We start from the raw sequence: 23,950 nt of genomic DNA, 5'->3' as shown, positions 1-23,950 counted from the left end.
TAATTTGCAAATGATTTAGGGCTTGGTGAAAGTAAGCAATTTACCTTCTTCTCAATTGGTAAAACAGAATAATAATCTGGTAAGTTTTTTCTGAATATAGAAGAAATGCTTACGGAAGAAAACTAGGGAAATAAAGAAATATAGAACAGTATAGAAATTAAAAATAATCCGTAATCTCATATTTTTGCTGGTAACTTTACAAAATTTGAAATGGTAGTTACGGTTAATTTTTTTTTTGTATACTATAACTGAAAATATCTTCAATCAAATTAAGACTAACCAATAAACTAGATCCTGAATACTTTTTGAGTTAAAATCTTCATTCTCGAATTAAAAAACAAGAATTCATGTTATTTCTCAAATGCATTCATGCAGGACAAAAATTTTACAGTGATTAAGGCTAAAATTAAATAATTTGCTATTAAAAATATACAACTAAGAGAAATCTACTTAAATTTCCTGATACAAAAGAAAAAAAATCATTTTAACCAAATGAAATGATATTTAAGATGATGATTTGGCCAGCATTTTTACATTGGAACAAGAGCAGGAAACGTTCTCATCCTTAATCTTTCAACTTCAGCCTGCAGAATTGAAATCTGTTCAGCTTGTTGTTTTGAAATATTTGTTAATTTTTGTTGTTGCATCATGTTTTCATATCGTTCTTTGGCAATCTTTTCACAAGTTAGTTTAGATCCTGTCACAAAAATGAAAAAGAAAGAAATTGGATTTTTATCTGTATTTTCAAATACAGAAGCAATGCTCAGTGAACTAAGGGAATCAGTTAAAACTTGTGGGAAACCTGAGAAATGCCGATATAACTACTATAAATCTGTAACTACTCTACAGATTTCAGGAATACTGGTTACTTTTAAAGAAACCTAAGTCAATTTAAAAAAAAGCTTACCGATTGCATTACAGATGTCTCTTCTCTCTGAGACAGCGACCAACTCTTCTCGTAAATTGCAGCTTAGAGTATAATTTGCTACATCCTTGTGATTGCTGAACCTGCCCAGTTTTTTGAGTAGTTTTTTGCAGTTTTCCACATTCTTCTTGTGGGTCTGGAATTTTTGTTCCCATGACATTCCACAAAAATAATTTTGAAAAAATTTATTATATTTTATAAAGACATTATTCTTAAAACGTAAATGAATCATCATCATTAAAATATCATCTTACCTCAGCACCTGGCATAATGCCTGCACATAGTAGGCACTCACATTATTTGTTGAAAGACAGAATGTTATGTTAATACCTCATTTTAGAAAAAACAAAAAACCTTGCATACCCTTAAAAATAGTAGATGATCAAAAAACATAGCCTTGGGATTACTTTGTTTCCATCTTACATATGCTATACAATCAAAACTGAGCATTTGCTAAGAAGTTATGATAAAACAAAGCCAACAATGCCAAGAAAAGACTATCAAAACTTCTATTACATAAATCATAATGTGAAATAAAAATCTACTCTTACATGGATGTCTTCCAAGGGATTAATTTCTAATATTAAAGGAAGTGCTTCAGTCTATACCACTTGCTATGGTTGCAAAGACACTATTCAGTAACCACTAATTACATCCTGGATATCAGTAAAAGACCAAGATTTTGTTAGGCTCTTGAACATTATTACTTTGCTCAGATGATTCACAAACTTTGGGATTATAATGATCAGTATCTTGGAGACTTACCTTATCTAAAACAGCAATAGTTTGCTCCATTACTCCAATCTGAATACCTATCAGAGTCTCATATTGTGGTTCATTTAGGAACTTTGGGAGAAAAAACAACATATGTAAGGGTATTTTTTCTATTTCTTTTAAGAGATAACTATATAGGTTGTCTTAGTTTTGAAAGATAGTTTTTCATAATATCTATATTTCCATGTAAGTTAAGATTGACTTGATTTTTGTGCCATAATATTTACTTGTATTTAACCATTGATACACTCACTTATATCTTAATGCTTACTAGAGTTTATTTTCTCATTCACTCATGCATTCATTTATTCAGCTCAAGAAACATATATTAAATATCCCTCTTGAGTGCAAAGACACTGAGGGAGAAACAAAGATAAATAACATGACCTAGCCTTCAAAAAGGAGAGACTGCACATGTAGATATAATTAGTTGCTAGAAGATATGAAAGTGCCACACAAATTCAAAAACGATTTGTGATGGAATGTAAGCTCTCCAGGCTGGGGAAATCAGTAAAGTCTTTATGGAGGAGATGACATTTAAACCAGACCTTAAAAAATAGATAGGCTTGGGTTGTCAGGGGGCAGGGGGGACTGAGGAAAGATATTTCAGGTAGAAGAACCAGTAGGAGCAAAGGCACAGAGGTAGAATCCTAGAACACTGTAATCAGTTTGGTTTGAGAATACTGATGTATGGCAGGAATAGTGGGGAATGACTTTGAAAAGTTAGGTTGAATGCCCGCCTAAGGATTTCATAATTCATTTGTGAGGTAAGAAGTAGCAGTTTAAAAAATTTTAAGTAGAGTAGTAATGTTTGAGCTGGATAGGAATATTAGTCTGAGAGATTAAGAACCAAGGTTGAAAAATCAGTTAGGATATTATTTATAAAAAAGTTGAAACCATTTAAAATTGAAGACCGAATCTGGGTAAAGGCAGTAGAGATATAGAATGAGGAATAAATAGACTAGGTAAGACTTGGAAGGCAAGGGAAAGAGGGGATTCAAAAATGACAAAAACTTTAAGGCTGGCTGAGTGGCTGTAAAGAACAGAAATAAGTACATCAAGAAGAAGAGCTATTGGGGGAATATAAAAATGAAACATGAGAGAGGTCATGGGCAGAGAGCTTGGTTTGAGAATTAAATTTTTAGAAGAGGTCATTGAACTTGGAGAAATAGAGATCATCAAAGGAGGGGGCATGAAAAGAAACACAAAGTTAAGGACAGACTCTTAAAGAATGATCATATTTAAGGATTAGAAGCAAAAGAGAAACCAGAAAAACAGGCAAAGTGGTCTGACGTGTTGGAAGAAAAACAGGAGAAACAGAGGTAATAAAAGCCAAACCCAACCCAAACCCATTGCCGTCAGGTTGATTCCAACTCACAGTGACCCTATAGGACAGAGTAGAACTGCCCCATACAGTTTCCAAGGAGCACCTGCTGGATTCGAACTGCTGACCCCTTGGTTAGTAGCTGAGCTCTTAACTACTACGCCACCAGAGTTTCCGATAAAAGCCAAAGGAATGGGTAAATACATGGTCAAATTCTATAGAGGGTGGAGGATGGTGATGACTGGAAAGAGACCACTAGATTTCACAATTAGGAAATCCTTGTTGAACTGCAAGATAGAACTATACTACTGAATGAGTACTGAAAAACTGGAGGCAACAAATGCAAACTCCTGGAAGAAAAAGAATCCATAGATACATTATGAAATACTACTGGACTAGAATAATCCTGGCATTACAGAGACTTCTTATTAAATATTATTTAAATGAACGAAATTACAACTATATAGAACAACACAAGTGTCCATTAACGGATGGGCAAACCAAATATGGTATTGCAGTGAATGAATTACTAAATACAGCCCTCCTAGTCATGGTTTTTGTGACTCACACACAATGATTGGTGGGACTATGCAAATAAAGTATATGGAACCTGTGATGTTTGGGGTTATGTGTCAACTTGGCTAGGCCATGATTCCCAGTATTGTGTGGCTGTCCTTCATTTTATGTGTTGTGGATCCTGACCTCTACATGTTGATGAGGCATGATGAGACAAGACTCAAGCCCCACCCTTTCTAAGGTTACGTGCTTCCCTGGGGTGTGACCTGCATCTAAGATTATGTGTTTGTCCTGGCGAGGCTCTCTCTCTGCATCTGGATCCTGCATTTAGTTTGTGATCAATTGACCTCCCCAGAGGCCTGCTGTCTGAACTGATGATTCTGGAATTCAGCAGCCTCCACAGTCCCTTGGGCCAGGGGCCTATCCTGTGACCTGATTCGCCAGCTTCTGCAGCCTTGTGAGCCAGCAACCTGTGGTCTGAACTGCTGGTTTGGGTTCGTCAGCTCCTGAGGGTCAGGAGAATCCTATGCCTGACCCACAAATTTGGGACTTGCCAGCCTCTACAACCACATGAGCCATTTATACAGTTTGTGAGTTCTGCAAGACGTTGCAGTGAATTAGGGAACCCAAAGATGGGAGGGAGGGCACTGAGGGGAAAGGCAGTAGCTGATGTTAGAGATCATAGAGTGGTACAGCAGCTTGGAAAAGTTGGACATGTGACATCTTTAACCTCTGCCTCATAGGAGCCAGCTTTGTGCTGATTCTTTAAGAGAAATTATTAATTTAGGTATATACAGATAATGGAATATTATTCGTCATAGGGAGAAATAAAGTTCTGATACATGCTACTACATGGATGAACCTTAAAAACATTATGCTGAGTGAAGTACGTCAGACACAAAAGGACAAACATTGTGTGACCCCACTTATATGAAATGTCTAGAATAGGCAAATGCACAGAGACAAGAGTTTATTATTAGTTACTAGGAGTTCAGGGGAAGGCATAATGAGAATTGTAGCTGAAGAGGCACTAAATTTCTGTTTGGGGAGGATGAAAAACTTTTGGAAATATTTAGTGGTGAAGGTAGCACAACATGGTAAATGTAATTAATGCCATAGAATTGTATACTTAAAAACGGTTAAAATGGCAAATTTTTACCGTATTATACTTTACCACGATAAAATAGTAACAATAATAAAACCACATGGGGGACAGGGAGAGCTTACCTTTTGACGATCTCTTGAAAAAAACAGCATCTGAATATCCCAAGCCTTTTGATTTAGATCTTCCATTTCCATCTCCATTTTCTTATGTTCCCACTCAATTTGAAATATCCCTTTGTGGACATCTTTACTTTCCACCATGCTAGTAACTTTCTTTTGTCCTTGAGCCTTAAAAAAAGTACATTCCAATGTTCAGATAATATGGTTCTGCATACTGAATTACAGAATATTTGAAGCTGATGCTATACTTAGAGATAATTCTATCTTCTTTCAAAAATGCAGCAGATATTAAAAATTACTTCTTGGGCAAAATCTGATCACTATAATGTAAGATAGTAGGGATTACAGAATATATTTAAATGGCAGACCAAATTTACTTTATATGTCAGTAATTAGACAGGAACTCCTTTTGTCATCACCTAATCTACCAATCTGTATGCATTTGTAACCCTACTCCTGCCCTTCCTCCTGACACTATGGATGAAGGCTTGCAGTCTTATGCTGCTAGGCACAGTGGTAACTGATTGGTAACTAGTGAAAAAAGGAAGAAAGTAAGGAAGAGAGGGAAGGAAGAAAGAAGGGAGAGAGGGAGGAAGGAAGTAAGGAAAGAGGGAAAACAGGAAAGAAGGAAGGGAAGAAAGAAAAGAAAAAGTTAAATGTAATTTACTTTCTTCACTTTGAATTGCCTGGATGAATTCAGGAATATTTTCATAGAAGTCGTGCTTCTGGTTTGCTAAAAGTGAAATCACTATGTATCTCATAAATTTGTACAAGACTTCCACCAGTGAACATTTTACACTTTTCCTTTCTTCTCCTTCAAAAATCTAGCTTTTTGTAGTTCATTCCATTAGACTATACCACCTGTTAGCCCTTTTTTATTATTTTCATCTCCAGATCACTGCTTGGCCTCTCCATTCTTTGATTTACCACTTTCCATGATCTTTTTTCCATTTTACTTTAGCCACCCAACTCCCATGATCATACCCATGTTCTTGTTATCACCACCTCTAAAATCTTAAGTTCAATCATTTCTCTGAAACACTCGTTCTCAACTGGGGAGAAATACTGTCCCCGCCCCCCCGCCCCGCCCCCTGCCCAAGAGGACATTAGGCTATGTTTGGAGACATTTTTGACATGACTGGAAGGGGGCTGGAGATTGTTACAAGTATTTAGTGGGCAGAGGCCAGGGATGCTGTTAAACTTCTTATAATCCACAACAAAGAACGATATAGGCTAAATGACTATAATGCTGAGATTGAGAAACACGCCTCTAGGGCTAACACCTTCTCCTCTTTCTTTCCTTTACGGCCAACTTTTTTGTAAGATTTATTTATAGTTACTACTTTCTTACTTCAAATTATTTCTTCAGTTATCACCAGTTGAGCTCCTGCTCTGATACTCTACTGAGAATGCCCTGGTCAAGTAATTGACATAACAGACAAGTCCGTCCACCCTGGAACTGTTTATCTCTCTGAACTTCTAGGAGATCATCATCTCCTAGGTTTCCTCTTATTTCACTGGCATCTCCTTCTCAGTTAGGTGGCTCCTTCTCTGCTATGTCTTTCAGAGTTAGACTTTGGCACCAGCCTGAACACCCTTTTCTTCTGTCTACCTGCTTCCTAAATAATCTCAAACAATTGCACGGCTTTAATTATATATGTGTAGATAGCATGTCATTACCCATATGTAATTATCTATAGGAAACACTGGTGGCATAGTGGTTAAATGCTACAGCTGCTAACCAAGAGGTCGGCAGTTTGAATCCGCCAGGTGCTCCCTGGAAACTCTATGGGGCAGTTCTACTCTGTCCTATAGGGTCACTATGAGTCGGAATTGACTTGACAGCAGTGGGTTTGGTTTTGGTTTAGAATTATCTATATGTAGATCAATCCTAAATCTTTATCTCTGGGTAATTAACATTTACTGGGATGTTTTATAGGCACCTAAAATTTAAGAAAGGTCAAAACTCTTCATTCTATGTCACCAGCCAAAGCTGGGAACCTGGGCACATTTAATTATGGGTTAAATTCTGAGAAAGTCATGATTTTTTTTCTTAATGAGAAATGCATACTTCATGTTCTTAAGGTTTTTTGATACAATTGAATCAAAAGTATTATGGAAGTTCAAGTTCAATACACATTTTTCTCAAGCTCATATGAAACATCCTCCAAGACAGATCACATTCTGGGCCATGAAACACATCTTAATAAAACACACCTTACCCATACTTAAAAGAAGAGAAGTCATACAAAGTATGTTCTCAGGCCACAATAAAGTTGAACTAGAAATCAGTAACAGAAAGATAGTTGGAAAATCTGTCCAAAATGTTTGGAGCGTAAACTACACACTTTAAAATAACACATAGGTCAAAGAAGTCTCAAGAGAAATAAAAAATATTTTGAAATAAATGAAAGTAAAAGTATAACTTATCAAAATTTATTGAATGCAGTGCATACAGGAAAGATTTAAAATCACTAATCTAATAGTCTAAGGTTCCACTTAAGGAAATTTGAGAAAAAAAGAGCAAACTAAATCCAAAATAAGCAGAAGAAAAGAAATAATAAAAATCAGAGCAGAAATCAATGAAATTGAAAACAGGAAAACAATAAAGAAAATCAATATAATCAAAGCTGGTTCTTTGAAAAGATCAATAAAACCAATAACCTTCTAGCCAGACTAACCAAGAAAAAAAGAGAGAAGACACAAGTTACTAATATTAGAAATGAAAGAGGGGCCAGTTCTACTGATCCTATCAGTGGCATCACTAGGGAGTGCAGGGGGCATGGACCACAGTGGGTGACACTGTCAGAGGGGGTGACACCAAGATGACTGTCTATAAAATTTTTGTGCAGTGTTTCAGCAGAGAAGTATTATTATATTTTTATAAAACTATTCCTCCCTGCAGTTAGATATAACAACAAAAAATATTTTTCATAAGCCCAGCTAATACATATCAATATACTTACAAGGCTAAAACTCTATGGTAATTTACTTCTTGAACTTTCTAATGTGCTCTGGTCAGAGTTGTCATTATTACCCAATTACAATGACACTTTGAATCACCTGGTTTTGTCTGTACATGCTACAAGCATGCACTGTTGTTTCGGTTGCTTCTGCTGTTTTTATAGTTGCTGATTTTGTCAAATTTTCTTGATATTTTAGCTATAATAGTGTGGTAATTAGCATGGGGGTGACACAATGAGTCATTGCACTGAGTGACACCAATCATAGTGACTCCACTGAATCCCATGAACAACTCTATGCCCCAAAATGGGATAACTTAGATCAAATGGACCAATTCTTTGAAAGACACAGTCTACGAAAGCTCACACAAGGAGAAGTAAATAATCTGAGATAAATATTTTAAAAATTGGATCAATAATTAATAACCTTTCAAAACAGAAAGCACAAGGCCCAGATAGTTTCACTGGTGAATTATACTAAATATTTAAGGAAGAAATTATACCAATTCTCTACTATCTCTTCCAGAGAACAGAACCAGAATGAACATTTCCTAACTCATGTAATGGGGCCAGCACTACCTTAATACTAAAACCAAACAAAGAAATTACAAGAAAGGAGAATTACAGAGCAATGTTTCTCATGAACATAGATGCAGAAATTCTCAACAAAATTCCAGAAATCAATTCTAACAATATATGAAAAGAATTATATATCACTACCGAGTAGGATTTATTTCAGGTATGCAAGGCTACTTCAACATTCAAAAATCAAGTAATGTAACCCATCACATCAACAGGCTAAAAAAGAAAAATTATATGACCGTATTGATAGATGCAGAAAAAGATCTGATGAAATCCAATACATATTTATGATAACAATACAGCAAACTGAGAATAGAGAACTTCTTGAACCTGATAAAGAACATCTACAAAAAACCAACAGTTAACATCCTAGATAATGGCATGTGTTGTACATACTAGATGTTTTCTGTTAAGCTTGGGATTGGGAACAACAGCAAGATGTCCCCCTGGCTACTCCTGGTCAACATCATACTGAAGGTTCTAGCTAATACAATAAGACAAGAAAAGGAAATAAAAGGTATACAGATTGGGAAGGAAAAAATAAAACTGTCTTTGCTCATATAAGATATGATTGTCTATGTAGAAAATCCCAAAGAGAATCTCGAAAAACTTCAAAACTAAAAAACAATTACAGCAAGGTAGCAACATCAGGGTAGCAGAGATAAGGTATGCCTTTGACAGGCTCATCATTATGCTAGACACAGTTGAAGAAAGAATCAAGGAACTTGCATATAGATCAATAGCAATTACCCCAAACTGAAAAACATAGAAAAAATAGAGTAAAAAAAGAAAAAGAGAGAGAACAGAATATTCAAGAGGTATGGAACGATATTAAACAATCTAACATATGTATAATTGGAATCCCAGAAGAAGAAGAGAGTGAGAACAGGGCACAAGAAATATTTGAAGAAATAATCACCAAGAATTAAAAAAAAAAAAAAGGAAAAACATCAAATCACAGATTGGAGAAGCTCTGAGAACTCCCAGTAAGAGATACACACACACACCTAGACACATCACGTTCAAACTGCTGAGGACCAACGATAAAGAGAAAATCTTGAAGGCAGACATGTTACATTCAGAAGAACAAAGATAAAAATTAAAGCAGACTTCTTGTTAGAAACTAAGTACGGCAGAAGCAATGAACATCTTTAAAGTGAGAAAATGAAAGAAAGAGAGAGAAGGAGGGAGGGAAAGGAAGGAAGGGGAGAGGGAGGGAGGTGCCCATCCAGCTAAATAATCTAGCAAAATATCTTTCAAAAATAAAAACGAGTTAAAGACTTTTCAGACCAAAACAAAACAAATCCAGAAAATTCATTACCAGCAGACCTGCACTTCAGTTATGTTAAAGGAATTTCTTGGAGAAGAAAGTATATGATACTAGTCAGAAACTTGGATCTATAAAAAGAAATAAAGATTTCTTGAAATTGTGAAAATGAAGGTAAATAGAAAATCCTTTTTTCCCCTTTATTTCTTATCACTGTAAAAGAGAACTGACTGCCTAAAGCAAAAATTACAACAATATATTGTGGGTCTATTGTATTTGTAAGGGTAACACATATGACAATAATACATAATCCCCAAATAGCACAAAATCTCCAAATATTTGGAAATTAAATAACACACTTCCAAATAACCCATGAGTCAAACAGGAAGTCACAGGAATATTAAAAAAATATTTTGAATTGAGAGAAAACAAAAACACAAAATTTGCAGAACGTGGCTAATAGTGCTAAGAGGGAAATTTATAACATTAAACGTTTACATCAGAAAAGAAGCAAACTCTAAAATCAGTAATATAAGCTTATCTAAGATTATCATTAGGGGAGTAGATTGAGGCTAACAAAACTATGGCATATTAGAAAGATTTAACTCCATGGTCCTATGACCCTGAACTTCCTGCGCCTTAGCTTTGTCTGGGGTACTTTTAAAGAGTAATCAGGCCTGCGCCTATTTTTAAAGTTCTTTACGTGCTCCTAATGTGCAGCCACAGTTGGAAATCACTGATTTAACTGAATTAAAATGGAAAGCGGGAGAATAATGTAAAATATTGGATACAGCAGGTAATACATTGTTTCTTTTTCTCTGAAAATGCATAATTACCCGAATCACAGAATTCAAGTCTTCAATTATGTTCTTGTTGATGAGAATTGCATCAGAATATTCCAGAATTAACTGGAAATTCTCCAGTTCTACTTGTCCTTGTTTAAGGAGAATTTGGATGGTCAAATTCAACTGGAATTCCACTTTCTCTTCCTGTAATCTAAAAAATGAAATCTACTTCAAAGCAAGTAGTTATTAATATATTTATATTTCAAATTTCACCTACTGTTTGACAGTATTAAATTCAAACCAGTTTAAGGAAAAATATTCTGGAGATACATCTTCCCAATGATGAGTTTTCCTAGAGGTATCTACAGTATTTCTTCCTACTGACATAGAATTACATTTGTGCTGTTCAAAAAATGCTATGGACAGAAATACATTCATAATATTTTACTTTAGGATTAAGAGAAGATGAATATAATTTTGATTATAATAAAAATAAATTAAAGATGAAGAAAATAGAGATGTTCCTAAATAACAAATCTATTACAGTTCTGATATTATTTATTGACTTCTGAGATTATATTAACATGTTTAATCTATATGTTATTTAAAAATCTATTTCTAGGTAATTCATATTCTTCCCTATAGCCTAGACCTAAAAATGACATATAATGATGAATCTGGGAACATCAGAGCAGTATTTTTATCAACATGGCTGTAACTATGGCCAAAGAGTGAAGCAAGGACCTTAAACCAGGATCCAGGAAAAGCAAGCTCCCCTAAAGAAAAAGATATTAGTTGGGTCGGTGTCTACATGGAAATTTTCTGGACATCTGCTTAATTTTACACAAATTTAGCTTGTGTGGCTTGAGTCTAAAACCACTTTCTGGCAGAAGCTGGTTCTTTGTGTTTTTATGCAGGAGGAACAGATGAGAAAAAAAATGCTATCATTTTTCCAAAACTTGTCTATTTGTAGTAAGAACAATGAAACATGAGAATGTTCCATTCTGAAGTGTGTTACATAACATGTAAAATGTCTATTTTTTTTAAAAAACAGAATTTTTAAAGCATAACATTGGGACTGAGATGATTAAGTTTGGGCCAACTGTAAGCAAGTGTCTGTCAGTTGATGGGTCTCTTTGTAGGCATTCTCCCCCAATCACAACACAAACCTAACTTAGCTTTAGCTTAGACTTTGAATAAATGAGCATGAATGAAAGGTTCAAATTACAGGATGAGTTCATGGAACACTTTTTCAATGTTCTGTTGCACCTTTTCATCTTCCTCAACTCTCTTCCGAAGAAAAGTCACCATTTCCATTAAGCCAGCTGCTTTTTGCTTTACCTGAAGGAACCAAACCACAAACATCTCAGAACATACAGAGCTTTAGAAGTAAAAACTAGTTTTAAGTAATTTCAGAAAACATACATCTTTTGACTTTTTTTGTTACAAAACCTTAGAAAGTCCATATTTCTAAGAGGGAATAAAAGTTTAAATCTTTGCCATTAGGTAATAAAAAAAAAAAAATTTTTTGTTTTTTTAGTATCTAAAATTTACATGGTATGTTCCATGAATAATTTGAAGAGTATCAAATCTGCTTCTTGACGAAAATCAAATACGTAAGCAATGAGAATTTTGCTTATATCTTATTTGAAAATTTGTTCTCATTACCTTAGGTAAAATTATACAATCACAGATGCTTTAACAAATATATGCCAGTCAGATGCATGTGGCACAGAATTTAGGGAATTTTATTTATTTATTTTTTTGCGTGTGTATGGTTGGGGGAAATGGGGAAATCAAGAAACAACAAAAGAAAGGACTCTAGCCATTTAAACACACAAATTTTTGCCCTTTGCTACTTTTTTTTTTTTTAACGTTTTAGCAAAACTATAAAGTTAGTTCTAGTGAGCTAAATATAATTCTAATCTATGAAAAAGATGAATACCACTCAAGATGAGGGCAGAGAGAAGGGGAAGGCAGTGTCTACCACAGTGCTGTCCAAGAGAAATATAATGTAAGCCACAAATGTGAGGCACACATATATAATTTTAAATTTTGTAGAAGCCGTATTATAAAAAGTAAAACTAAACAAGTTGAAATTAATTTTACTAATATATTTTATTTAACACAGTATGTCCAAAATACTATCATTTCAACATGTAATCAATATAAAATAATGGAGACATTTTAAATTCTTTTTTTCATACTAAGTCTTGTAATTTGGTGTGTATTTTCTATCTACAGCACATCTCAATTAAGACTAGCCATATTTATTTCAAGTGCACAATGACCATATGTGGCTAGTGGCTACCATATTGGACAGCATAGCTCTACAAGTTCTACAGACAGGCTCCTACTTAGTCCTCAATGGCACAAAGGTTGACATTTTATTTCATTATTATTGTTAATATTACCAACTACTAACCTTGCAGAAAAACCTAAATAACTAGCTTTTCTGGAAACACTGGCCAGCTTAAACTATATATTTGATATTATTATACTAAATAAAATAAAATGGAAATGTTATTGCATACTTTCTGTTCATTTTCCACTTTCATTCGTCTGGTCATGCAGAAATGTTCCCAGACCGAGACATCCAAGCCTTCTGGCATGTTACTAATATTGTCCAATTCATCCATGGCTTTCATTAACTGTGCAAAGGCATCCTTATTTGATTTGTCAGATCCTGGTCGCTCTCCGAAAGGCACAATATTGGCTGTATCTTGGTGCGTTTTCTGTTTTTGAATCCTGGTATTACCAATTAAAGCCATCAACCTTTCACATTCTCACACAAAACATCAATGTTAAATAAGACTCTTAGCATAGGTATGACACATTGCATGACACTTTCCTTTGGTATTTGGGGGCTGCTGGGTGGATTATTCCAAAGAGAAAAGCACTCACTTTGTCCTTTCATACTCTCTAGATCCCCAGATATGACCTTGGCTGGACTAGCGACTTCTCTAATTGTTAGCATCGGCAGCTTTAGCTCAACTAGGAAACATCTCTCTTCTGTGTATTTAAAAAAAAAAAAAATTATGCAGGCAATTAAATGCCCAAGAGAAGTGTGGGTGCTCTCTGGTTTTGTCTTGCACATTCTCTGCTGATGTATTTTTTGCAGGCAAGTAGCCTATACTATGGTCAAACGTATATGAAACTGTGGAAGTGCTTCCCCCTTCCCCTGCCCCCTCCCCCCACGCACCCCTGCATTAATAGATTTGCTTTGTTTTCCTGGACTGTGGGTGGGAAAGGAAGGAGACGAGTACAAAGATTTGTGTTAGACACCGTCAAGATATTTTATGATGCACTGTGAGATTAGTGTTGTCACCCCCGTCTCTAGATGAGGAAAATGAGGTTCTGAGGCAAATAACTGGCCCCTGGCCACAGGTACAAAAAATAGGTGATGGAGCTAGGATTTAACTCCTCCCATTTGACAGCACTGGGCTAATTATAGTCTTATGTGGCCTTGCTTCTTTCTTCACAAAGAAAACATATGTACTCGGCTTATTATAACTCCTTTAAAAACAGAAAAGCCAAGACATGAGGCACATTCTTGGTTAAGCTTGGTTGCCTGTAACCTGTCAAAGGTGAGAGAAGGAGTGTGGATCTCAGACATGAATGAACTTGTATCTTTGAAACAAATAAACTCCATAATTTCTAGATTACGTGTGATTGAAAGTTATGAAAATTTGAATTTATAACATTTCAAATCAGTGAAATGTAATTCTAATGCTAGTCTCAATATAAAAATCAGATATATTAGAATCCTTTGGATAGTGGTTATTTTCTATCATTTATATCTGGCATTTTCCAAACTTTTCTTAAACACAAACACAGGATATGTCTTGGGAAAAGGACTATGTGGTCAAATAATACCACTTGCTCTCTTTCTTATACTTGGAGGTCAAAGGCCAATAACAAGTTCTGAGAAGGTCTGCCGTAAAGAAACCTGTTTAACTTTTTTTTTTTTAATTCAGAATTTCCTCAAACTTATTTTATCCTGACAGGCTTTAGTGTGTACTTTCAGTTTATATCACATGGGACTCTTATTTACTGGAATACCACTTGGAAAAAACAGTTCATGAATTTGTTTTTTGACATCCATTGCCATGGATGACTTAAGGGGAACAGCTTTCATGTATAAAATGGAATTTACAATAGCAGTATGCTTACAAAGATACTAAACTACTTTTAAATGATGAAAAGAAATTGTTTTTCACTGCCTACACCTATACTTTAAGATACAGGTATGATCTCCAGAAATACTGAATTATGATCAAGACACTTGAACATCATCACCCAAGGATGTTACACTGAATATTTCCATGTAATTGGGAGGAAGAATCAGAAATGTAATTACGCCCCTCTTCGTTTACAAACTTTTTCACAGAAACATGATAGGAAAGAAGAAACAAACCTTGGCCGGCGTTTAAAAAGTTTGTAGAGTAAATCCACCTGATGCATAGGAATTTCAGAAAACTCCTTTTTAAAGCTGCGATCAAGAACCTAGAGGACAAACACATCAATGCCAGGATGGCAGCTTTGTTCTAAAACCTTTTATTTGTTGACCGTGCTCTTCGAAATACAAGACTGTCCTCACTTTGATTTAAAAATCCAAGAAAACTTGATTTAGAAAGTAGATTTGTTAGGGGGCGACCCTTCACTACAAAAATCCCTCAGAAGTCTTTTTTTAAATAGGAAGTATCTCAGTGCATTAAAAATATTATTTCATAGAATTGTTTAGCTGAAGAGGCCTTACATATTATCCAGAACACTGTTTCTCAAACTTTTAAAAAGGTGCACAAAAAAATTACATTTCATATTATGTCCCAGAACATACAAATTGAAACAAAAGTTTCACAAAATAGTATTTACCCACAAAATATGCAAGGTACTGTATTCTTTTCCACTCTATTCTACTCCATCCTATTCTATTCCATTATAAAAATGTGGATCATAGCCTACCAAACTGATTTCATGACCCACTAATGGGATCCACAACCTGAAGTTTGAAAAACACTAAAGTTTAGATGATTTCCCTCTTTTTTGAGTAAGAGAAACCTTAAACCAGAGAAGTTTATAAAAATTCATTTTACACACTGAGTTTCAGAAACATATAATGGCATGGAATTAAATTTACCCACAACTGAGAATTATAGGAAATAAAGAAATCTATGAGGAAATTAAGTTATATATCTTTTAATGTTCCCTAAATCCAGGCAGCAAGAACTCTATTGCATTGGTGAGTGGGCAAGACAATGACTCACTTTGTCTTCCGCCAGTAAGTTGTCATAGTGTTCCTTGTACATATCGAGGTCTTCTTTAGCATTCCGGACAGCCTCTGAAGTCTGGATCTACAATTACACCAGCAAGAGCTGATTGCAATTACAGACTTTTTACTACAAACAAAAGTATTGGGTGGGGATGCCAAAAAGAACAAGGAATTTCCTAGCACAAGATAGATGTCAGTGAAGTATCTACTACAGACAACATTTACAGAAGAAAGTAATCCAATTGGAGACTGAAAGAACAAGCATCCAAACACTTGTTTCTAGGTATAACAGCTCTGTATGTGACTGTGTGCCTTGGAGCATGTCCTATTCTTGGCAGGGCATTGTGGCATAATGAAAACACACAGGCTGGGAGTCACATGGACCTGAGTTGTATATACAGTAGACTGAATGCACTATACAAACAGACAACTGTTGTTGTTAGGTGCTGTCAAGTCAGTTCTGACTCAAGAGCGACCCAATGTACTGCCAGGTCCTGCGCCATCCTCAGAATGATTATTATGCTTGAGTCTATTGTTGCTGTCACTGTGTCATTAGTGTCTGCTCTCTCTGTCCGCTCTGGGGAAGGTCCTTGTCATCAATCTTTCCCTGGTTGAGGAGCTTCTCAGTGCAGGGACCCCAGGTCCAAAGGACACACTATGCTTCTGGTGCTTCTTTCTTGGTGGTATGAGGTTTCCCATGTCTCTCGGCTCACTTGTCTCTTTTATATCTCAAAAGAGATTGACTTAAAACACAACCTAATCTTGTAGATTGACCTGCCTCATTAATATAACTGCATCTAATCTTGCCTCACTAACATCATAGACATCATTTACAACACAAAGGAAAATCACATCAGATGACAAAATTTTAGACAATCATACAATACCGGGAATCATGGCCTAGCCAAGCTGACACACATTTTGGGGAGCACAATTCAATCCTCTTTTTTTGATGACCCTCTACTTTACCAAGCATGATGTCCTTCTCAAGGGACTGGTCTCTCCTGATAACTTGTCCAAAGTACATGAGATGAAGTCCGCCATCCTTACTCCCGAGGAGCACTCTGGCTGTACTTCTTCCAAGACAGATTTGTTCATTCTTCTGGCAGCCCATGGTATACTTAATATTTTTCACCAGCACCATATTTCAAAGGGATCAATTCTTCAGTCTTCCTTATTCATTGTCTGGTTTTCACGTGCATATAAGGGGATTGAAAATACCATGGCTTGGTTAAGGGCACCTTAGTCCTCAAAGCGGCATCTTTACTTTTTAACACTTTAGAGGTCTTTTGTCTTTTGCAGATGCGTCCATTTCAATTTATCATTTGATTTCTTGACTGCTGCTTTCATGGGTGTTGACTGTGCACCCAAGTAAAGTGAAATCCTTGCCAACTTCAATATTTTCTATCGTAATGTTGGTTCTTGGTCCAGTTGTGAGGGTTTTTGTTTTCATTATGTTGAGGTGCAATTCATACTGAAGGCTGTGGTTTTTGATCTTCATCAGTAAGTGCTTCAAGTCCTCTTCACTTTCAGCAAGCAAAGTTGTGTCATCAACATAAAACAGGTTGTTAATGAGTCTTCCTCCAATCCTGATGCTGCCATCTTCTTCATATAGTTCAGCCCTGACACACACCTTTCCTGACTTTAAACCACTGAGTATGCCTCTTGTTCAATGTACAGGTTTTTCATGTGCACAATTAAATGTTCTAGAATTCTCATTCTTGTCAATCTTATCCATAACTTAGTATGGTCCACACAATCACATGCCTTTGGGTACCCAATAAAAACACAGGTAAACCTCTTTCTGGTATTCTCTGCTTTTAGTCAAGATCCATCTGAAATCAGCAATGATATCCCTCATTCTACATCCTCTTCTGAATCCAGTTTGAATTCCTGGATGTGCCCTGTCGATGTACTGCTGCAACCAGCTTTAAATGATCTTCAGCAAAATTTTACTTGTGTGTGATGTTATTCGATAATTTCCACATTCTGTTGGATCATCTTTCTTTAGAATGGGTACAAATATGGATCTCTTCCAGTCCATTGGCCAGGCAGCTGTCTTCCAAATTTCTTAGCGTAGATGAATGGGTGCTTCCAGCGCTGCATCCATTTGTTGAAACACCTCAATTGGTATTCCATCATTTCCTGGAGCCTTGTTTTTTGCCAATGGCTTCAGTGCAGCTTCAGTATCATTGGTTCTTGATCATACGTTACCTCCTGAAATGGTTGAACGCTGACCAATTCTTTTTGGTACAGTGATTTGTGTATTCCCTCCATCTTCTTTTGATGCTTTCTGGGTCGTTCAGTATTTTCCCCACAGAATCCTTCAACATAGCAACTTGAGGCTTGAATTTCTCCTTCAGTTCTTTCAGTTTGAAAAATGCCAAGCGTGTTCTTCCCTTTTGGCTTTCTAATTCCAGGTCTTTGCACATTCCATTATAATACTTTGTCTTCTTGAGCGGGCTTATGAAATCTGCTATCCATCTCTTTTACTTCATCGTTTCTTCCATTCACTTTAGCTACTCTCCATTCAAGAGCAAGTTTCAGGGTCTCTTCTGAGATTCATTTTGGTTTTTTCTTTCTTTCCGGTCTTTTGACAACCTTTTGCTTTCTTCATGCATGATGTTCTTGATGTCATTTCGCAACTTGTCTGGTCTTTAGTCATTAGTGTTCAATGCATCAACTCTATTCTTGAGATGGTCTCTAATTTCAGGTGGCATATACTCAAGGTCATATTTTGGCTCTTGTGTACTTGCTCTAATTTTCTTCAGCTTCAACTTGAACTTGCGTAGGAGCAATTGATGGTGTATTCCACAGTTGCCCCCGGCCTTGTTCTGACTGATGACATTGAGCTTTTCTATCTTCTCTTTCCACAGATGTAGTCAATTTGATTCCTCTGTAATCCATCTGGCGAGACCCATGTTCACAGTCACTGTTTATGTTGTTTAAAAAAGGTATTTGCAGTGAAGAAGTCGTTAGTTTTGCAAAATTCTATCATGCTATCTCCAGTGTCATTTCTATCACCAAGGCCATATTTTCCAACTACTATTCCTTCTTCTTTGTTTCCCACTTTTGTATTCCAATCACCAGTAATTATCAATGTATCTGGATTGCATGTTTGATCAATTTCAGCCTGCAGAAGTTGGCAAAAATTTTCTATTTCTTCATCTTTGGCCTTAGTGGCTGGTACGTAAATTTGAACAATAGTCGTGTTAACTGGTCTTCCTCGTAGGCATAGGGATATTATCTTATCACTGACAGCATTGTACTTTAGGATAGATCTTGAAACCTTCTTTTTGTCAATGAATGCTATGCCATTCCTCTTCAGTTTGTCATTCCCAGCATAGTAGACCATAGGATTGTCTGGGTCAAAATGGCCAATATTAGTCCATCTCAGCTCACTAATGCCTAGGATATCGATCTTTATTTGTTCCATTTCATTTTTGATGACTTCCAATTTTCCAGATTCATACTTTGTACATTCCATTTTCTGATTACTAATGGATGTTTGCAGCTGTTTCTTCTCATTTTGAGTCATGCCACATAAGCAAATGAAGGTCACAAAAGCTTGACTCTATCCACGTCATTAAGGTTGACTCTATTTTGAGGAGGCAGCTCTTTCTCAGTTGTATTTTAAGTGCCTTCCAACCTGAGGGGCTCATCTCCTGGCACCATTTCAAACAATGTTCTGCTGCTATTCATAACATTTTCACCGGCCAGTGTTTTCAGAAGTAGGTTACCTTCTTCCTAGTATTTCTTAGTCTGGAAGCTCCACTGAATCCTGTCTACCACGGATGACCCTGCTAGGATTTGAAATACCACTGGCATAACTTCCAGCATCACAGCAACATGGAAGCTACCTCGGTAGGACAAACGGACAGATGAGTGGTGAAACAGACAATAGTCAGACCATATATACAACTCTGACCCACAACCTCTGTAGCTACCAGTATGGGAAGCCAAACCACAACCTCGGAGGCAATCAGCCCCAAACAGTCAGAAATTGGTCAATAATGGCCATCTTCCTTAACTTTTGCCCCTGCTTCCAATGCATTATCAACCAGATAAAGCTAAATATGCTCTCCAAACCAATCACATAGGATGCAACACTTCTAGTTAACCTGCCTCTAGCTTCCCCAACCCAACAAACACCAACCAGGGTGTGCCTGAAGCCCTCCCCTCCCCCCCCTTTTTTTTAACTATAAAGCTTTACCACTCCCTTGCTTGCCTTTGAGTCTCTGCCAGATGCAAATGATAGTGGCTAACTCCTTTGCTATATAGCAAGTTCTGGCTAAAAAACCTTTTTATCCTCATTTGGATGGTCTTTGTTTCTTTCCAGTTCCAATCTGTGCACTGTCACATCGAGTGGGTGATTTGGGCATATTACCCATCCTCTGTAAGATGCTCTCTTCATCTGTGAAAGAAATCTAATACTTTGCAGGGTTGTTATGAGTAGGGTTATATTTAGAAGATGCTTTGTATATGCCGTTTAACAGACTCTTAAAACCAAACCAAACCCATTGTCTTCGAGTCGATTCATATTCATAGTGACCCTATAGGCCAGAGTAGAACACTTCACCACTGTGCCACCAGGGCTCCTAACAGACTCTTAGCAAATACTAAATGCATATGTCACATATGATACATTAATTCATGCATTCACAAATGTCCTTTATTAATACTACCAATAAAAGCTGACATGTGTTGAGATGTATTATGTGACAAACATTTTTCATTCATTGTCTCTTTAAAGAATCATGTCTTTCATGCTCATATTTAGATAGAATTTTTCTGAATATGGAAATATTTTTCATTCTATAAGCTAACCCATTCACTACCCTTGCTTACATGTTTAGTAACCGTAGGGCACCAAATGGTCCAGGGAGAACAATATTCCCTAAAGAAGAGCTTGGAAACAACTTAAAAGGTTATATGCCTTGTCTAAGATCTCACAGCCAGTTAGGAGGTTAAAAGCTGTGATTTCAACCACGAAGATATATGGCCTCATTTTATACATCACATGTCATAGGAAAGTTACATGTCTCTTCTTTTTATTGGTGTAGAAATATATATAACACATTTGCCAATCTAACATTTTTCACGTGTATAATTTAATAACATCAATTACGTAAATCATGTTGTGCAACCATCACCAGTATCTGTGGCCAAATTCCCATCACAAGTCACACAGCTCTTTTGAATATGGACGCAGAAGCACGTAACCTGATTAGCAGATCGGAGTGGATACTTTCACCTGGTCCTGGAGCAAAAACCCAAGGAATACACAGGGTTTAGCAGGTATGGTGGAAGGAAGGAAGGGTCCAGGGTGAATGAGCTCTTGCTGAACAAGGATCATATCTGTCAGCAAATGGTTGTACTCAGATATCAGGCACTATACTTACTTTCTGCTCCTGATTCCTTGCAAGGTAGTTGTTCAGGCATAATTCTCTGGAGTTTAATTCTTCATCCAACAGTAAAGAGAAAATAAGGTTAGCTATTTTCAATTCCTCCTGTAAAAAAAAAAAAAAAAGATCAATACTTCCGAAAAAGGACTTTCTATTGAGAGTCATAGACTTGGCACTAACCAAGAAAAGCCTATGATACGCAAGTAAGAAAAATTCCTTTTAAAGAAAAAGGAAATGTAGACTGTTGCATAGTCAGATATTTTACCTTTTTTACCTTTTCATTGTAAGATAAAACACAGATACAGAAATATACATAAAACACATGTATAGTTTAATGAGTTATCATAAAGGTGAACACTCTTGTAACTACCACCCAATTAAAGAAATAGAACTTTGACATTAGTGGAAACCTATTCCATGTGCCCCATCCTAATCCCAAGCCCAATAGTAACCACTATCCTGACTTTTATAATAATGACTTCCTGTGTTTCTTTAATGGAAACCCTGGTGGCATAGTGGTTAAGTGCTATGGCTGCTAACCAAAGGGTCAGCAGTTTGAATCTGCCAGGCGCTCCTTGGAAACTCTATCGGGCAGTTCTACTCTGTCCTATAGGGTCGCTATGAGTCAGAATCGACTCAATGGCACTGGTTTTGGTTTTGGGTGTTTCTTTATAGTTTTTATTACTCGAGTGAGTATCCCTAGCCACTACAGTCTAATTTGTTCATTAAAAATACTTTGTCATGTCTTTCAAGTCGCTTATCATCTATAGGCTCCTCTTCCTCCCTCTCTTTTCCTCACAATATACCTGTAGTTTTCCACAGCTTCTGTCATTTCCCCTAGCCTGGGTTTTACTAACTGCATACTCATGGAGAAGTTCATCAGGCTCCTCTGTCCTCTGTATTTCCTGAAAATTGGCAGCTGGATCCAGAGGCCTGATCAGACCTATGCTTGATTCTTTTAGGAAGACCATAGGTGGCACTGTGTTCTTTGATGAGGAGGCACAGAATGTCTGGCTGTCTGTCTTTTTGTGATGTTAGCAGCTGCTAATACACAATGCCCAGGTTTATTTAACTACTGGAAGGTGCGAAGTGGTGATACTCTATTTCTACTAATCCCTTTTCACCTATTAGTTGAAATACTTTTTATAAAGGGACAACTTCTCCTTATCTATTATTTGGTTTCCCAGTGATACAGTTCATGTAGGAAAGGCAGAATAAACACTTGATGCTTTCTATCAGTTTCAAGGTAATGAACTGGCTCTCTATCATCCGTTGAAGATGACCAATTAGTTTTCTCTGTTTAAAATACCATTATATATTCATGAATTTAAACAAACCTGATAAAAAAAAAAAAAAAACCTGATAGGTTTCAATTAATTATAATTATTATCCTTTTTGAAGCTCCAATTGTCCCATTTAGGGGGAGCTTTTTTAAGTTGGGAGTCCCTGGATGGTGCAGTTCATGAGTTTGGCTACCAGTCAAAATGTTGGAGGTTCAAATCTACCTAGAGGCACCTCAGAAGAAAGGCCTGGTGATCTAATTCCTAAAAGTCAGCTACTGAAAACCCTATGGAGTCAGTTGGCTCCTGACTCCTTTTGATACCTCTTAATAGGGATTGACAGGTTTCTCATTTTCTTATATGATAAGCTGTTCTTAACCAAAAAGCCAAACTCATTGTCGTCAAGTCAATTTCAACTCATGGAAACCCTATAGAACAGAGTAGAACTGCCTTATAGGGTTTCCAAGGAGCGGCTGGTGGATTCAAACTGCCAAACTTTTGTTAGCAGCTGAGCTCTTAAGCACTGCACCCCCAGGGCTCTGCTCCCTCCCCAGACAGCCAATAATTTCCTTTCTGTCTATTTTTTATATTTGTCTATTCTGGACATTTTATATAAATGGGATCATACATTATGTGGCCTTCTGTGACAAGCTTCTTCAATTAGCATAATGTTTTCAAGGGTCATCCGTGTTGTAGTATGTATTAGAACGCATAAACCTTTATTGCTGAGTAATGGCCTGTTATATGTATAAACCACACTTTATTCATCCATTTATCAAACCTGATGGGCATTTGGATTGTGTCCACTTTTGGCTACTATGAATGATGCTGCTGATAACATTCATGTACACATTTTTGTGAGGAAATGTGTTTTCTTTTCTCTTGAGTATATACCTAGGACCAGAATTGCTGGGTCATATAAACCAAAAACACCCAAACTCATTGCCACTGAATCGATTCTGACTCATTCTGACCCTACAGGACAGGTTTAATTTGGTTTAAGGAGTGTTAAGTGATATTTCATTGTGGTTTTGCTTTGCATTTCCCTGATGGCGAAGGATGTTGAGCATCTTTTCATATGCTTATGTACCACTGCCTATCTTCTTTGGAGAAATGCCTATTCAGATCTGTTGCCCATTTTTAAATAGTGTTTTTATTATTGAGTTGTTGAAGAGTTCTTTATATATTTTCGATACAAGTCCCTTATCAGATATATGATGTGCAAATATTTTCTCCTATTCTATGGACTGTCTTTTCATTTTCTTCATAGTGTCCTTTGAAGCTCTAAACTCATCTTGTACCTTTCATGTACCAGACCTGCAATAAGCTATAACTCTGCCATATGTGAGTCCCTCTACAGCTGGGCCCTTAGGATTTTTACTGGTCATCTAGTCTACACTTAGTCTCTCGCAATCAGTCAATCACACTTCAAGTACGCCTGCCAGGCTCCAGCTGTGGCTTCTGCTCCTGGCGAGCTGTGATTCTCTGTATTTGTCTGTCTCTCCTGTTTTGGGGTGACGGTTCCGGGGGAAGGCATTTTCATGGTGGCAGTTGATTTTCAGTTTTTCGGCTTTTTTCTTGTTGTGAGGATGGGGGTGACAACTTCTAAACTCTTTACAAGTTGTACCAGAAA

General features: G+C 36.6%; 1 protein-coding gene across 1 annotated transcript in view; it reads right to left on the bottom strand.

Moving 5' to 3' along the window:
* Positions 1 to 432: 432 nt before the first annotated feature.
* The window catches only part of CFAP43 (cilia and flagella associated protein 43), a 110,912-nt gene continuing 87,394 nt past the window's right edge, over positions 433 to 23,950 (bottom strand). Inside the window, exons 29-38 of the mRNA XM_064269349.1 lie at positions 21,035 to 21,142; positions 15,628 to 15,714; positions 14,778 to 14,866; positions 12,895 to 13,108; positions 11,589 to 11,701; positions 10,412 to 10,571; positions 4,767 to 4,931; positions 1,691 to 1,771; positions 908 to 1,061; positions 433 to 697 (exon numbers count right to left, since the gene is read on the bottom strand). Coding sequence (XP_064125419.1) covers positions 531 to 697; positions 908 to 1,061; positions 1,691 to 1,771; positions 4,767 to 4,931; positions 10,412 to 10,571; positions 11,589 to 11,701; positions 12,895 to 13,108; positions 14,778 to 14,866; positions 15,628 to 15,714; positions 21,035 to 21,142 — 1,338 coding nt within the window. The 3' untranslated portion in view covers positions 433 to 530. The remainder of the gene's footprint in view (positions 698 to 907; positions 1,062 to 1,690; positions 1,772 to 4,766; positions 4,932 to 10,411; positions 10,572 to 11,588; positions 11,702 to 12,894; positions 13,109 to 14,777; positions 14,867 to 15,627; positions 15,715 to 21,034; positions 21,143 to 23,950) is intronic.

This window comes from Loxodonta africana, chromosome 16 (assembly GCF_030014295.1).
Source record: "Loxodonta africana isolate mLoxAfr1 chromosome 16, mLoxAfr1.hap2, whole genome shotgun sequence".
Classification (NCBI taxonomy): Eukaryota; Metazoa; Chordata; class Mammalia; order Proboscidea; family Elephantidae; genus Loxodonta; species Loxodonta africana.
Note: the sequence above shows the minus strand (reverse complement) of the source record. Positions and strands in the feature narration are given on the sequence as shown.